Here is a 16,425-nt window from a genome sequence, read left to right as displayed (position 1 = left end):
AGAAAGAAGGAAAGAAAAGAAGGAAGAGAAAGAAAGAAAGAAAAGAGAAAGAAAGAAAGAAAGAAAGAGAGGGAAGGAAGGAAGGAAGGAGGAAGGAAGAGAAAAAGAAAGAAGGAAAAGAAGGAGAGAAGGAAGAAAAGAGAAAAGAAATACAGATGGCTAATAAACAGTTGACGTGGGCAACTTCACTGATTGTATTAGTTAGGGTTCTCCAGAAAAACAAAACCAACAAGATATGTGTATATTTAGAAATTGAACTTTATTTTAAGGAAGTGGCTCATGCCATTGTGGGGACAGGCAAGTCCAAAACATGCAGGGCAGGACAGCAGGCTGGAGACCCAGGGAAAAACTGGCCCAAGTTTTTCCTCTGAAGGCCTTCAACTGATTGGATGAGGCCCACCACATTACAGAGGGTAGTCTGCTTTACTCAAGAGCTATTGATTTCAATGTTAATCTCCTCTAAAATATGCTTTCACAGCAGCATCTAGACTAGGGTTTGACAAAAAAACTGGGCACCAAAGCCTAGCCACACTGACACATAAAATTAACCATCACATTCGTAACAAAAAAGCAAATATAATTGACAATAAAGTATTTTTCACTCAGCAGGTATCCAGAGATTGAAAAGAATTGCACCCTTTGTTGAGAGATAACAGAATACTCACACACCACTGCTGGGGGCACAGACACCAACAAATTTTTCTGTACTGCAGTTTGGCAGTATTAAAATGTCAAATGTGCATATTCTTTGACCCCACTATTCCACTTCTAGGAGCTTACTCTAAGAGAATATTCAAACAAGTACAAAGAGGCGGGTATATGTACATGGTCCAGCAATGTTACATATCGTGATAAAAAATTGGAAGCATCTTCAATGTCACAGATTATGAGCAGGTTACGTAAATTATAGAACATCTGTACAATAGAATACATACTAGACTTTAGAAAGCATAAGGATAGTCTATATTCCTAGACATGAAATGATCTTTGATCTCATTTATGTACAAGTAAGTTAATTGATACATTTCCTAGAAAAGACATTTACCAAAATCTTAATCGTGGTTCTCTCTGGGTGGTGGAATTTCAGGTTATTTTTGTAGTAGTTATTGAGGGCTTATTATGTGTCAGGTATTCTTTTTAAGTACTTTCTGTGGATTCAACTCATTTAATAATCTGTATTATTTGCATCTTTTTAAAGAACAAAATCATTACCATTGTTTTCCCAAAAACTACAAAGTAGTTTTTAAAAATATCCCTTCTAGGGACGCCTGGGTGGCTCAGTTGGTGAAGCGTCCAACTCTTGATTTCCATTCAGGTCATGATCTCATGGTCCTCAGATCAAGCCTTGTATCAGGCTCCACACTGGGCATGAAGCCTGCTTAAGATTCTCTCTCTCCCTCTCCCTCTGCCCCTCCCCTGCTCGTGCACTCTCTCTCTCTCTCTCTCTCTCTCTCTCTCAGATAAATAAAAGAAAATAAAAAATAAAAATAAAATTAAAATATCCCTTCGATTCTCCTGCATGAGAGGGAGCCCCTGTTTCCTAAAGCCCCACAATCTTGGAACTACCAAGAGTCGGAAACTACTCCACGCACACCCTACCAAGCATTATTATTGGGAATCTCCTCATTTTGAAAAAAAAAAAAAAAAAAAAAAAAAAAACAAAAAAAAATGAGTCCCTGACATTCTCTCATTGCTGTTGGAGTGTTTCGTTTGGTTGGTTGTTTTCATGGTCCTCTCTTGTTTATTGTGGACTGAGTGAGTGACTGAGTGAGCAATGCGTTCTCTTTTAACCCTGATTCTTACTCCTAACCCTTTCCCATAGGCAGCCCCTCTGATGTATCTAATTTGCCTCCTTCCATTTCTGAGTGTTCTCACATGCATTGTACTTTTAATTTACCTAAAGCGTCTGATTTTATCTTTCATTCAAGGGTCTTCCCTGCCTCCCTCCCCACCCACCCAACACCAGATACTCAACGCTCTCCCTGTTTCTGCTGTGGCTGCCACGGGATTCCTGGAGTTGCAGGTGCGTCCTTCATCAACCCTCCATCCACGACTCACCCCCAACGCCTGGCTCGGCCCAGTATTTAAGGTTCACCCAAAAGTCAACCTTGGTTTTTGTTTTGTTTTGTTTTTTTCCTACGTGTAGCCCTCTCCAGAGAAACTTGGTGCAAGTTTTCCATTGGCCAGCCTGGAGGGAATTGCAAAGCCAGCACTGAGTGCCCAGTGAGAGTATTCCTTGTAGATCCCAAACTAAGGCATCTGGGCAAGGCACTGTCTCCTTGCTCTCTTACCTCCAAATAACCCCCCTGCCCTCCTAGGTCACTTTCTCTTCTCCACTGGGTTGAAACAGCCTTACTTTCCAGTCTGTGCTAATGCTTACCTCTGGAGGCCTGTCAGCCCCAAAGACTCCTTTATGTATCTTCCCGAAGACCTAACGTGTCCTTCATCATCTCCCAGCCTGAGGGCTCGATATTTGCAAGAGGAATATGAGTCCCCACTGTGATCTTTCTATAATTTCTGCCTTCTACTCATCCCACTGGCTGCCTTTAAGTTTAGTCGGATTTAATCTACAGAAAAATGCTAGGAGGGGTGGGGCTGGTCAGAGGAGGATTTCTCTCAAAGTTAATGAAGCTTGAGTTTCAAGGCCCCTAACTTGGCAAGGCCTGAGAAGGAGCCCTAACAACGTGTTCACAAAGGCACATGTTTTTGTTACATTTGCAAATTTATGGTATTTTAACCACGATCAGTTAAGACCTCTGTCTTTGCTCTCCGACTTTCCTTCCATTACAATCTCCCTCCTGTCAGAGAGCTTGGAAGTGGCCTTAGACATTATGGGATCTAGCTGAAGGAAAGTTGGCTTGGGGATACATGTTGTAGGGTTTAGTGGATATATTTAAATGTTTCTTAAGCACTGTTGTGTCTCCTTGTTGCAGTATTCTATCCTAAAATTGTATTATTTTCTCAAAGAATGTTTCTAAAATTATAACGCTTTCTTTCACTTCACAAAGCCGAGTCTTCCCACGCCATGAAGCACAGTGCTTTTCACTTCAGGGGCACCTGGGTGGCTCAGTCGGTTAAGCATTCTACTTCAGCCCAGCTCCTGATCTCACAGTTTGTGAGTTCAAGCCCTGCGTGGGGCTCTGTGCTGACAATGCAGAGCCTGCTTGGGATTCTCTTTCTCTCTCTCTCTCTCTCTATCTCAAAATAAATCAACTTAAAAAAAAAAAAAAGAACTTACATATCCCTCAGGATGTCCTTGGGTATTGATGATGCTTCTGTCCTGATCTTAGTTTTGAAACATTCAGGTTGTAGGTGGACCCCCAATTTCCACTCAACAAGTGCAGCCCTTGGCTCAGAGTATGGCTTCCAACTCATATATCTTTGTTAGTTTTCTTTCTGGGGCCTCTCCCCACTGTCACCTTACACACGCACTCTTTCTCTCTCTCCCTCTCTCCCTTTTATATCTGGCTCAGTTCAATCTCCTATTTAAGTATCACAAGTGGGAGTGCAGAATGGCAATGAGCCAGTTTTTCAATATGAACTAAAATCTACAAGGCACACACTTTCAAGAACGCCCACAGCTGCCAGTCTTAACCTTAGAGGACAAGAGTAGGAAACAGGCTTACGTGACAGGTGCTCTGTCTGGGTGTTTGGAATTGAAGCTGTTTAATGAGATAAAAATATTTCCAACTCTTCACCTAACAAAACGGTAAAAGTATTAAATTCTTTTAAATTAGAAAAGTCCCTCAAACTAACATCTCAGAAAAATTTTTAGTGCACACACACACACACACACACACGAATAGTTGCTCAAGAACTAGTAGGTTAACAGAATTTCATTTTAGTGAAACACACTACAATGTCTCAGAAGAGAGGTTTTTCCATTGACTTAGATTCAAGATCAAGTTTTTTGTTGGTGGTCTTTCTTTGTGGGGGCGGGGGGATCTAATTTTTATCTTCTTTTCCCCCTCTAAAATGCCTTTCCAGGAGTATTAACCCTACCTATAGTTTTTAAAAGTGTTAACCTTCAGGGGCACCTGGGTGGCTCAGTCGGTTAAGTGTCTGGCTTCAGCTCAGGTCATGATCTCACGGTTTGTGGGTTCAAGCCCCACATCAGGTTCTGTGCTGACAGCTCAGAGCCTGGAGCCTGCTTCAGATTCTGTCTTTCTCTGCCCCTCCCCTGCTTGCTCTCTGTCTGTCTCTCTCTCCCTCCCCTGCCTCCTCTCTCTCTCTCTTTCCCAAAAATAAATAAACATTAAAAAAAATTTTTTAAATGTTAACCTTCATTTCTCTGGCAGTAATCCAGTCATGTATTGATGAAACAAATTTTACTGAGTGCCTACAATATTTCAGGCCTTGTTCTAGGTACTTCTTTCACTAGGAGAATTTTCCTATGTTATTTTTTTAAATTTTATTTTTTATTTTTAAAAATTTGCATCCAAATTAGTTAGCATATAGTGCAACAATGATTTCAGGAGTAGATTCCTTGATGCCCCTTACCCATTTAGCCCATCCCCCCTCCCACAACCCCTCCAGTAACTCTCAGTTTGTTCTCCATATTTATGAGTCTCTTCTGTTTTGTCCCCCTCCCTGTTTTTATATTATTTTTGTTTCCCTTCCCCTATGTTCATCTGTTTTGTCTCTTAAGGTCCTCATATGAGTGAAGTCATACGATTTTTGTCTTTCTCTGACTGACTAATTTCACTTAGCATAATACCCTCCAGTTCCATCCACATAGTTGCAAATGGCAAGATTGCATTCTTACTGGATTGCCGAGTAATACTCCATTGTGTGTGTGTGTGTGTTTGTGTGTGTGTGTGTGTGTGTGTGTGTGTGTGTGTATATACCACGTCTTCTTTATCTATTCATCCATCAATGGACATTTGGGCTCTTCCCATACTTTGGCTATTGTTGATAGTGCTGCTATAAACATGGGGGTGCATGTGTCCCTTCAAAACAGCACACCTGTATCCTGTGGATAAATGCCAAGTAGTGCAATTGCTGGGTCGTAGGGTAGTTCTATTTTTAGTTGTTTGAGGAACCTCCATACTGTTTTCCAGAGTGGCTGCACTAGCTTGCATTCCCACCAGCAGTGCAAAAGAGATCCTCTTTCTCTGCATCCTCGCCAACATCTGTTGTTGCCTGAGTTGTTGATGTTAGCCATTCTGACAGGTGTAAGGTGGTATCTCCTTGTGGTTTTGATTTGTATTTCCCTGATGATGAGTGATGTTGAGCATTTTTCATGTGTCGGTTGGCCATCTGGATGTCTTCTTTGGAGAAGTGTCTATTCATGTCTTTTGCCCATTTCTTCACTGGATTATTTGTTTTTTGGGTGTTGAGTTTGATAAGTTCTTTATAGATTTGGATACTAACCCTTTATCTGATACGTCGTTTGCATATATCTTTTCCCGTTTGGTCTGTTGCCTTTTAGTTTTGCTGATTGTTTCCTTCGCTGTGCAGAAGCTTTTTATTTTGATGAGGTCCCAGGAGTTCGTTCATTGTTGCTTTTGTTTCCCTTGCCTCCAGAGACGTGTTGAGTAAGAAGTTGCTGCGGCCAAGATCAAAGAGGTTTTTGCCTGCTTTTCCTCGAGGATTTTGATGGCTTCCTGTCTTACATTTAGGTCTTTCATCCATTTTGAGTTTATTTTTGTGTATGGTGTAAGAAACTGGTCCAGGTTCATTCTTATGCATATCGCTGTCCAGTTTTCCCAGCACCACTTGCTGAAGAGACTGTCTTTATTCCATTGGATATTCTTTCCTACTTTGTCAAAGATTAGTTGGCCAGAGAAACTTCCCATGTTATTAAATCTCTTTGCAAACATGATTTAGTATCATAATATTTTATAATAAGCAGACCTGAGAATTTATTTAGCCATTCTGGTTTTGTTAAACATTTAGACCATTTCCAATTTCTCCCTATTATAAGTAAGGCAGCAGTGATCCTCCTTGTAATAGACACTTGTCCATATCTATGATTAATTCTACAGGACAGACGTCTATGAGTGGAATTACTAGATTGGAGGGTATGAACACTTGAGTTTCTTGACAAATATTTGTCAGACTTTCTAATGCATATTATCACCTTTGACTTCCTCAAATCCCCTTCAACTAAAGAATCACCCACCCCCATTTAAAGACAGGAGAGCGTATTCAATTCCTTCTGTAGAGTTTTGCTGGTTCCTAAAATAATGGCAGTAAAAGTAATCAGGTTGTTTTCTTGAATACCTCTAGTCCTTTCTGTACCATACCCATTGTCTAGGATCACATTTCTGCACTCTTTTTGCAAAGGCAAAACACTCACACAAGAAAGAGTATCCATTTACTCGTCTGCTCGTTATTATCACTCTAGGCAGATGAGAAGTCAACCTGGGGAGGAAATCACCCACGAGAAATACAGAATCATACAAAGGAATGTAAGGTTATAGTAATCATTACCGTTCGTATTGGGGCCTCTGAGGAGGAGGGAGTGACAATGTATCCTAAACACACCCCTGAATGGCCTTGCTCACAATTGCAGCCCACATTGGGGAAATGAGCCTTCCTAGCTATCAGCATCTCTGCTCTGGCAAGTCAAACGTTAAAAATACCTCACAGGGGTGCTTTTCAATGTAGAAGTAAATTTCATCGCCTAGTTCTTTGTCCTCTAATATTTTCTGGAATAACTTCATTTTCCTGTCTACCAAGAAAAAATTCTGCCTTCCAAGAAAACCAGTGCCATCTTGAGAATGCCCCCAGGACATGGTGCTCAAAAAGAAAATCTAGGGGAAACAAAACCAGGAGCAAGTCCCCTTTGGTCTAGTTCGAGGCAGCGTATTTGCTAACTGTGTTGCCTTGTTATCTTATTTGGATCAGAAGCCCCTTTAAGCAGGAATTTTGTTTTGATAATGGTCTGCTTAGGACAACATCTAGTAAGATTGAAATTCAAGCTTTTCTCTTTCCTGGGAGTCAGGCAGCCTGAACACAACTGATTGCCTGGGTGTTTCCCCCTCTCATTGAGTCCAGACTGTTGGAAAATCCCTCATGAGGGCACAGTTCCTTCTCTGGCTGACCAAAAGGGTTTTTACCAAAGTGGAGAACAGAATCTGTGGTGGGTACAGAATGGCCATGATTCATTCACCCACCAATGAGTACTGGATGCTCAGTACAGGCTAGAAACTAGGCGGGGCATTGTGTGAGTAAAATGGGAGATAACTTGCCCTCATGGAGCTTGCTGCTGAGTGAGAGGCAAACAGTAAACAAATGATTGTGCCCAGAAACATAAAACTTCAGGCTTGGTAAGTTCTGGGGCATCACAGACAAAGAGCTGTGAATGTCTATGACAAGAATGACTCGATTGGAAGATAGGCAGCTGTGGGAAGGAAGTGTGTTTCTGGCAGAGGGAAGAGCATGGACAGAGGGACCAAAGCTCAGTGAGAAGGGGGTGCACGCAGAAGGGGGTGCATGCAGAGAGGTGATCAGGGCCACGCAGGGTTTGGGTCTTCATCCTAAATGGATCTTTAGATTGCTGAACCCCATGTTACTTGGTGACAATTCCACTCTTAGGTATTTACCCAAGAGAAATGAAAACTCACATCCTCAGAGGACTTAGATATTCATAGAAGCCTTAAAATAGCCTAAAACTGAAAACAACCCAAATGTCCATCAACAAGAGAATGGATAAACTGTGGAATATACTCATACTTAATTTAAAGGAATGAACACACAACAACATGGGACACTCTCAAAAAACTTACATTGAGTAAAAATAGGCACAACAGTCCATACCGTGTGATTATATTTATATCAAATCCAAAACCAGGCAAAACTAATCTGTGGTGATGAAAATCAGAAAGTGGTTGCCTCTGGGAGTGGAGGCTAGGCAGGGGGCCAATGACTGGAAAAAGGGGGGCAAGGGAACTTTCTGAGGCAAAAAGAAATGAAAAAAGAGAAAGAAAGAAATGTTTATATCTTATTTGGGGTGGTGATTTCACACAGGCATATTCAGTTATCAAAACTCCTCAAACTGTACTGAACATCTGTGCATTGTGTTATTTGTATAATATACATCAAACTTACTATTTTTTTAAAGTATAATACATACAGCAAAGTGTTTTAACCACAGGAGTAATAGGAGATTTGAAATGTGAAAGGAGCCCTCTGGCTGTGGTCTGGAGAAGGGTAAGAAAGGCCTAGAATGGAAGTAGGTAGACCAGTTACCTCTGCTTTATGTGACTGACCTAGAAGCCAGAATACTCCTGAGGGGCATATCAGCCCCTCATCAGCCTTTAAAAAAGGAGAATTCAGACCTCCCCTCGCTGACATCCCCCAGGAATTGTGCAAAAGGAATTTAGCCGGAGCAAAAAAGCTGGGGCACTGGGCTAAGAGAACTAAGGCAACCACAGACAAAGGAATTAGATTGAACCAAATGACTATTACATAGGATCTTTCAAGACAGGATTAAAGTAATCATGTGTGTTTTGAATATTTCAAATCTGGTGAATGCTTTCTTAGGTTCTCTTCCCCACATCTACAAGTTTCTTCCGAAATTAAGAAATCTAGCAGGCTGGAACTGGCTGATGTAACAGGAAGGCAAAAAATGATCTTTTATCCAGTTAGAACGAACAGAATTAACATGGGGTGAGAATGAGGTTACGACTCTGAAAGAACAGGGGCAATATTACAGCAGTGAAGGAGGGTTTGGGGGCGGGGGGACTGGGTTATAGAATCATGTGTAGAATCCTAAGGCACCAATGCAAAGTCAGAGAGGCATCTGCTTGATGAAAGTTTAAAAGAACTACAGAATCTAAGCATCTCGGGGTTGGGAAGGATTCTTAGAAAGCATATCAATCTACACATTTCACAAATGAAATGCAGAGGTAAAGGGACAAAATTACCCAGGAGTATTCATAACTAGCATTTGATTAGCACTTCACCAAGTATGTCCACACCTGTCGCCTCATTCAATCGTCATAAAGTGCTGGCAAATAGCAATTACTAATTTTTCTGTTCAGAAGAAAACTTGGGGCTCAGAGGGTGGCGCAGAGAAAGCTAGTTCTTATCGATGTTCAAGTTTCTCCTCTTCCAGGACATGCCACTAGATCACAGATCTCTGCTCTCTTGCAGTTGGTAGGATGGGCTGGCAGAGAACTGAGTTGTGGCCAATGGAATGTGGCAGAAGCCCCCTCTTTGGGGGCTGACTAAAACCTGGCACACAAGCCTCTCTTCTCCACACTCACTCTTCTCCCTGGCCTGCCATTAGATACACAGGATCCAGTAGAGGATTTGAGGCCCCAGAGGATGGTGGAGCCACAGCTTGGCAGGAGCCTGGGTTCTGTGAATGACTCTGTGGAGCAGAGATTTTTTTCCCATTCACTGATCCAAGTTAGATTGTAATAGGAGTGTGGTGCTTGGGTGGCTCAGTCAGTTAAGCATCCTAGTCTTGATTTCAGCTCAGGTCATGATCTCACAGTTTGTGCTGTCATCACAGAGCCAGATTGAGATATTCTCCCCTCTCTGCCCCTTCCCCACTCATGGTCGCTTATACTCGCTCTCTCTCTCAAAATAAATAAAAAATATTTTAAAAATCTTTAAAAAGGGACGCCTGGGTGGCTCAGTCAGTTAAGCATCTATCTTCAGCTCGGGTCACGATCTCATGGTTCATGAGTTTGAGCCCCACATCAGGCTTTCTGCTCTCTGTGCAGTGCCTGCTTCAAATCCTCTGTCCCCCTTTTCTCACCCCTCCCCCGCTTGCGCTCTCTCTCTCTCAATCTCTCTCTCTCTCTCCAATAAATAAATAAAAACTTTAAAAAACCCAGCAGCAAGCGGACGGCTGCTGATAAGGATCGAGGGGAAGAGGATGCTGATGTGCATTGTGTTATTTGTATAATATACATCAAACTTACTATTTTTTTAAAGTATAATACATACAGCAAAGTGTTTTAACCACAGGAGTAATAGGAGATTTGAAATGTGAAAGGAGCCCTCTGGCTGTGGTCTGGAGAAGGGTAAGAAAGGCCTAGAATGGAAGTAGGTAGACCAGCAAAACCCAGGACCTGTTCCGCAGGGTGTGCTCCATACTGAATAAGCTGACACCCCAGATGTTCCAGCAGCTGATGAAGCAGGTGACACAGTGGGCCATCGACACTGAGGAACGCCTCAAAGGGTTCATGGACCTCATCTTCGACAAGGCCATTTCAGAGCCCAGCTTCTCTGTGGCCTTTGCCAACATGTGCCGCTGCCTATGGTGCTGAAAGTGCCCACTACAGAAAAGCCAACAGTGACTGTGAACTTCCGAAAACTATTGTTGAATCCATGTCAGAAGGAGTTTGAGAAAGACAAAGATGATGATGAGGTTTTTGAGAAGAAGCAAAAAGAAATGGATGAAGCTGCTACGGCAGAAGAACGAGGACGCCTGAAGGAAGAGTTGGAAGAGGCTCGAGACATAGCCTGGTGGCGCTCGTTAGGGAATATCAAGTTTATTGGGGAGTCGTTTAAGCTGAAGATGTTAACGGAGGCAATAACGCATGGCTGTGTGGTTAAACTACTTAAGAACCATGATGAAGAGTCTCTTGAATGCCTTTGTCGTTGGCAAAGATCTGGACTACCATTGGCAAAGATCTGGACTTTGAAAAAGCCAAGCCCCGAATGGATCAGTATTTCAACCAGACGGAAAAAATCATTAAGGAAAAGAAGACTTCATCCCGAATCCGCTCTATGCTGCAAGACGTGCTGGATCTGCGACGGAGCAATCGGGTGCCACGCCGTGGGGACCAGGGTCCCAAGACCACTGACCAGATCCACAAAGAGGCTGAGATGGAGGAGCACTGGGAACACGTAAAAGTGCAGCAGCTAATGGCCAAGGGCAGCGACAAGCGACGGGGTGGCCCTCCAGGCCCACCCATTAGCCGAGGCCTCCCACTTGTGGATGATGGTGGCTGGAACACAGTCCCCATCGGCAAGGGCAGCCTTGCTGACACCTACTGACACCTCACGGCTCACCAAGATCACGAAGCCCGGCTCCATTGATTCTCACAACCAGCTCTTTGCACCTGGCGGGCGATCGAGCTGCGGCAAGGGCAGCAGTGGAGGCTCAGGAGCCAAGCCCTCTGACGCAGCACCAGCAGCTGCTCGTCCAGCTACTAGTACCTTGAACGGCTTCTCAGCCCTTCAACAAGCAGTACCTACAGAAAACACAGATAGCAGACGTGTGGTACAGAGGAGTAGCTTGAGCCGGGAAAGAGGGGAGAAAGCTGGGGACCGGGGAGACCGCCTAGAGCGGAGTGAACGGGGAAGTGAGCGTGGAGACCGGCTCGATCGCTCTCGGACACCTGCCACCAAGCGGAGCTTCAGCCAGGAAGAGGAAGAGCGGAGTAGAGAGCGGCCCTCCCAGCCTGAGGCACCGCGCAAGGCAGCTAGCCTCACGGAGGATGGGGACTGTGGGCGGGATGCTGTGAAGCAAGAAGCCACCCTGCCCCCGGCGAGCCCCCCAAAGACTGCGCTCTCTGAGGAAGAGCTGGAAAAAGAAATCCAAGGCCATTATTGAAGAATATTTCCATCTCAATGACATGAAGGAGGCAGTGCGTACAGGAGCTGGCCTCACCCTCCCTGCTCTTCACCTTTGTGCCGCACGGCATCCAGTCGACACTGGAGCGCAGCACCATCGCTCGTGGGCATATGGGGCGGCTGCTGCACCAGCTGCTCTTTGCCGGGCACCTCTCCACTATTCAGTACTACCAAGGTTTGTATGAAATCCTAGAATTGGCTGAAGACATGGAAATTGACACCCCCCCACCCCCATGTGTGGCTCTAGGAGCAGAACTCGTGATGCCCATTCTGCAGGAAGGTGAAGGACCTATGGGGGAGCTGTTCAGGGAGATTACAAAACCTCTGAGACCCCTGGGCAAAGCTGTTTCTCTGTTGCTGGACATCCGGGGGCTTCTGTGTAAAAGCATGGGTCCCAAAAAGGTGGGGATGCTGGGGCGAGAAGCTGGACTCAGCTGGAAAGAATTTCTACCTGAAGGCCAGGACGTCAGGGCATTCGTCGCTGAACAGAAGGTGGAGTACACCTTGGGCGAGGAGTCTGAAGCCCCTGGCCAGAGGATGCTCTCTTCTGGGGAGCTGAGCAGACAGCTGGAGAAGCTGCTGAAGGAGGGCAGCAGTAACCAGCGGGTGTTTGACTGGATAGAGGCCAACCTGAGTCAGCAGCAGGTAGCATCCAACACACTGGTTCTTGCCCTCATGACAGCTGTCTGCTATTCTGCAATTCTCTTTGAGATGCCCCTCCGAGTGGATGTGGCGGTGCTGAAAGCTTGAGCGAAACTGCTACAGAAATACTTATGTGATGAACAGGAGTTGCAGGCGATCTACACCCTCCAGGCCCTTGTAGTGACCTTAGAACAGCCCGCCAGCCTGCTTCGGATGTTCTTTGATGCGCTGTATGATGAGGACATGGTGGAAGAGGAGGCCTTCTATAGCTGGGAGAGTAGCAAGGACCCTGCTGAGCAACAGGGCAAGGGTGTAGCCCTTAAATCTGTCACAGCCTTCTTCAAGTGGCTTCGTGAAGCGGAGGAGGAGGAGTCTGACCACAACTGAGGGCGGGTGGGGCCGGGGACTTGGAGCCCCATGGACACTCGGATGGCCCGGCCAGCCGCCCGGACTTTCCATAATTTGGCTCTTGTTGATGACATTGCTATAAACATTGGGGTACATGTGCCCCTTCAAATCAGCATTTTTGTATCCTGTGGATAATTACCTAGTAGTGCAATTGCTGGGTCATAGGGTAATTTTTTTAAGTTTTTTGAGGAGCCTCCATACTGTTTTCCAGAGAGGTTACACCAGTTTGCATTCCCAACAGCAGTTAAAAAGGGTTCCTCTTTCTCTGTATCCTCACAAACATCTGTTGTTTCCTGAGTTGTTAATTTTAGCCATTCTGACAGGTGTGAGGTGATATCTCATTGTGGTTTTGATTTGTATTTCCCTGATGATGAGTGATGTTGAGAATCTTTTCATGGGTCTGTTACCATCTGGATGTCTTTGGAAAAGTGTGTATTCATGTCTTTTGCCCATTTCTTCAGTACATTATTTGTTTTTTGGGTGTTCAGTTTGGTAAGTTCTTTACAGATTTTGGATACCAACCAATATGTCATTTGCAAATATCTTCTCCCATTCTATCAGGTGCCTTTTAGCTTTGTTGAATGTTTCCTTTGCTGTTCAGAAGCTTTTTATCTTTTTTTTATGTTTCTTTTTTTTTAACCATTTTTTAATTTATTTTTTTTTAATTTACATCCTAGTTAGTTAGCATATGGTACAACAATGATTTCAGGAGTAGATTCCTTAATGCCCCTTACCCACTTAGCCCATCCCCCCACAACCTTTCCAGTAACCCTCTTTTTGTTCTCCATATTTAAGAGTCTCTTATGTTTTGTCCCCCTCCCTGTTTTTATATTATTTTTGAGAAGCTTTTTACCTCGATGAGGTCCCAATAGTTCATTTTTGCTTTTATTTCCCTTGCCTCCACAGATATGTCAAGCAAGAAGTTGCTGTGGCCAAGGTCAAAGAGGTTGCTGCCTGTTTTCTCCTGTAGGATTAAGTGTCTGACTCCTGATTTCAGCTCAGCCCCTGATCTCAGAGTTTGTGAGACTGAGCCCTGTAATGATCAGAAGCCCCCTTGGGATTCCTCTCTCTCTCTCTCTCTCTCTCTCTCTCTGTCTCTCTCTTCCTCTCTCTCTGCCTGTCCTCAACTCATTCTCTCTCTCTGTCAAGATAAATAAATAAGCTTTTTGAAAAAAAAAAGATTCTTTTGGTTATAAGTAACAGAAAGATTCATTCAAATGGGCTTGAGCACAAAGTTAATTTTTGGTTGAAGTAATTAGGCGTGGGTTCCTCTTTCTCTTTCAGCTCCGTGTCTTTCAGGCTGGCTCCATCCTCAGACAGAGAATCCCTTCATGCTTATGAGATGGCTGCAGAAATCCCAGCCTCACAGACCCTTAAGTTCATATTCAAGGGAGAAGAAAAATATATCTGCTGGTAGCGTTAACAAATATCCCGAAACGTGTTCGGACTGTACTGGGTTAGGTGAAGTACTTACCTCCGGAACACATGTGCAGATTGTCTTGGGCCTGGGTCATGGCTCAAGGATCTTGATCTTGGGCTCTGATACAGGGATGAGAGTGCACTGAGATCTCATAGACTCAAAGTGGGGGAAAGGTCAATCCCCAGAAGAAAACTAGAGGATAATTCTGTAAGGAGGGGCTGGCAAAGAAAAACTATGGAATGCAATGACTAACAATGCATTGAATGCATTGAGTGATTATAAGCACTGAACCCTAACCAGATTCTTTTTAAAGTACAAAGCCATTAGCCAACTTGGATAGCTGTCCTTGAATTCTGCAAATGCCTTGGTAAACATAAGGATTAAGGCTTCTACTTATCCTTACGGACTAGAAAAGCTAAAGAGTAGATAGTAAAACCTGTCAAAATAACTCTTCAGTTATGGAAAGTGTAAGTCTGAGTAAGCACTTGGTAGGTTGTAACTAAAGGGGTGAAAGATAAGAAAGTATACATACTTTCTCTTACAAATCATTTATTTCTTGTTGTTTTAGAAATGGGAGATTTAGGGGCACCTGGGTGGCTCAGTCGGTTAAGCGTCCAACTTCGGCTCAGGTCATCATCTCGCAGTTTGTGGGTTTGAGCCCAGCGTCGGGCTCTGTGCTGACAGAACCCAGAGCCTGCTTCAGATTCTGTGTCTCTCCATCTCTTGGCCCCTCCCCTGCTCATGCTCTGTGTGTCTCTCTCAATAATAAATGTTAAAAAAAATTTTTTTAATGGGAGATTTAACAAAGAAACAAGATAATATACAATCAGTGCAATAAAGTGCAGAAAGTAAAGAATAGAAAATACAATTTAAATTAAGGTTGTTAATAAGAAAAAGATCCTTGGGAGACCACCTGGGATAGAGGTTCTACTATTAGGCATAAGTAGGAAAAAAAATCATTTTGAACAACTTCTGGGATGCACAAGTACGGGAGGGGCAGAGAGAGACGGAAAGAGAAAGAATCCCAAGCAGGCTCTGCACTCTCAGCAGGGCTCAAACTCCCTATTGTGAGCTCATGACCTGAGCCAAAGTCAAAGTTGGATGCTTAATGGACTGAGCCACCCAGATGCCCCCCAACTGCTGCTTTTATTAGGAAAAACGCAATAGCCATTTGTGGTTACTTTATTTCTTACTATTTGAGTGGGTTGTTTGAAATCCTTGTCAGAATGAAGTTAACTTCATTTTAAATGATAAAGGATAAAGGATTAAAGACCTCAATGTGAGACCTGAAATCATAAAAATCCCAGAAGAAAACATAGGCAATAATTTATTTGATATCAGCCATAGAAACATTTTTCTAGATAAGTCTCCTCAGGCAAGGGAAACAAAAGCAAAACTAAGTTTTTTGGACTACACCAAAACAAAAGGCTTTTGCACAGCAAAGGAAACCATCAACAAAACAAAAAGAAAACCTACTGAATAAAGAAGGTATTTGCAAATGACATATCCATTAATAGGTTAATATCCAAAATATATAAAGAACTTATATAACTGAACACCAAAAAAAAAAAAAAAAGATACAATTTAAAAATGGGCAGAGGACCTGAACAGACATTTTTCCAAAGAAGACCTACAGATGGCCAACAGATGCTTGAAAAGATGCTCAACATCACTCATCATCAGGAAAATGCAAATCAAAACCACAATGAGATATCACCTCACACATGTCAGAATGGCTAAAATCAAAAATAGAAGAAACAACAAGTGTTGACAAGGATGTAGAGAAAAAGGAACCCTCATGCACTTTGATGGGAATACAAATTGGTGCAGCCACTGTGGGAAACAGTATGGAGTTTCCTCAAAAAGTTAAAAATAGAACTACCCTATGATCCAGTAATTCTACTACTGGGTATTTATTCAAGGAAAACAAAAACACTAATTTGAAAAGATATATGTACCCCTATGTTTACTGCAGCATTATTTACAATAGCCAAGATATGGCAAGATATGGAAGCAACCCAAGTATCCATCGATAGATAAGTGAATAAAGATGTGGAAAAAGATGAATGGATAAAGATAGATAAGTATAGATATAGATATAGATATAGATATAGATATAGATATACACACACCTATATATAATAGTGGAATATTACTCAGCCATAAAAAAGAATGAGCTCTTGCCATTTGTAACAACAAAGATGGACCTAGAGGGTATACTGCTAAGTGAAATAAGTCATACAGAAAAAGAAACATACCATATGATTTCACTCATATGTGGAATGTAAGAGACAAAACAAATTAAAAAAAGACAAACTAAAAACATACTCTTAAATACAGAGAACAAATTGGTGGTTGCCAGAGGGGAGGTGGGTGGGGGGAGGAGTAAAATAGATAAAGGAGATCAAGAGTAC

General features: G+C 43.0%; 1 protein-coding gene across 1 annotated transcript; it reads left to right on the top strand.

The window, feature by feature from the left end:
- The first annotated feature begins 7,180 nt into the window (after positions 1 to 7,180).
- On the top strand, positions 7,181 to 12,851 carry LOC125919896 (eukaryotic translation initiation factor 4 gamma 1-like). Its single transcript, XM_049626708.1, is given in 7 exon segments — positions 7,181 to 7,231; positions 10,014 to 10,215; positions 10,218 to 10,570; positions 10,573 to 10,950; positions 10,952 to 11,497; positions 11,499 to 11,551; positions 11,553 to 12,851. Coding segments are annotated over 7 exon segments (2,601 nt in total). The 3' UTR covers positions 12,571 to 12,851.
- Positions 12,852 to 16,425: the final 3,574 nt, after the last annotated feature.

The sequence above is a fragment of the Panthera uncia genome, chromosome B4, assembly GCF_023721935.1.
Source record: "Panthera uncia isolate 11264 chromosome B4, Puncia_PCG_1.0, whole genome shotgun sequence".
Lineage (NCBI taxonomy): Eukaryota > Metazoa > Chordata > Mammalia > Carnivora > Felidae > Panthera > Panthera uncia.
Note: the sequence above shows the minus strand (reverse complement) of the source record. Positions and strands in the feature narration are given on the sequence as shown.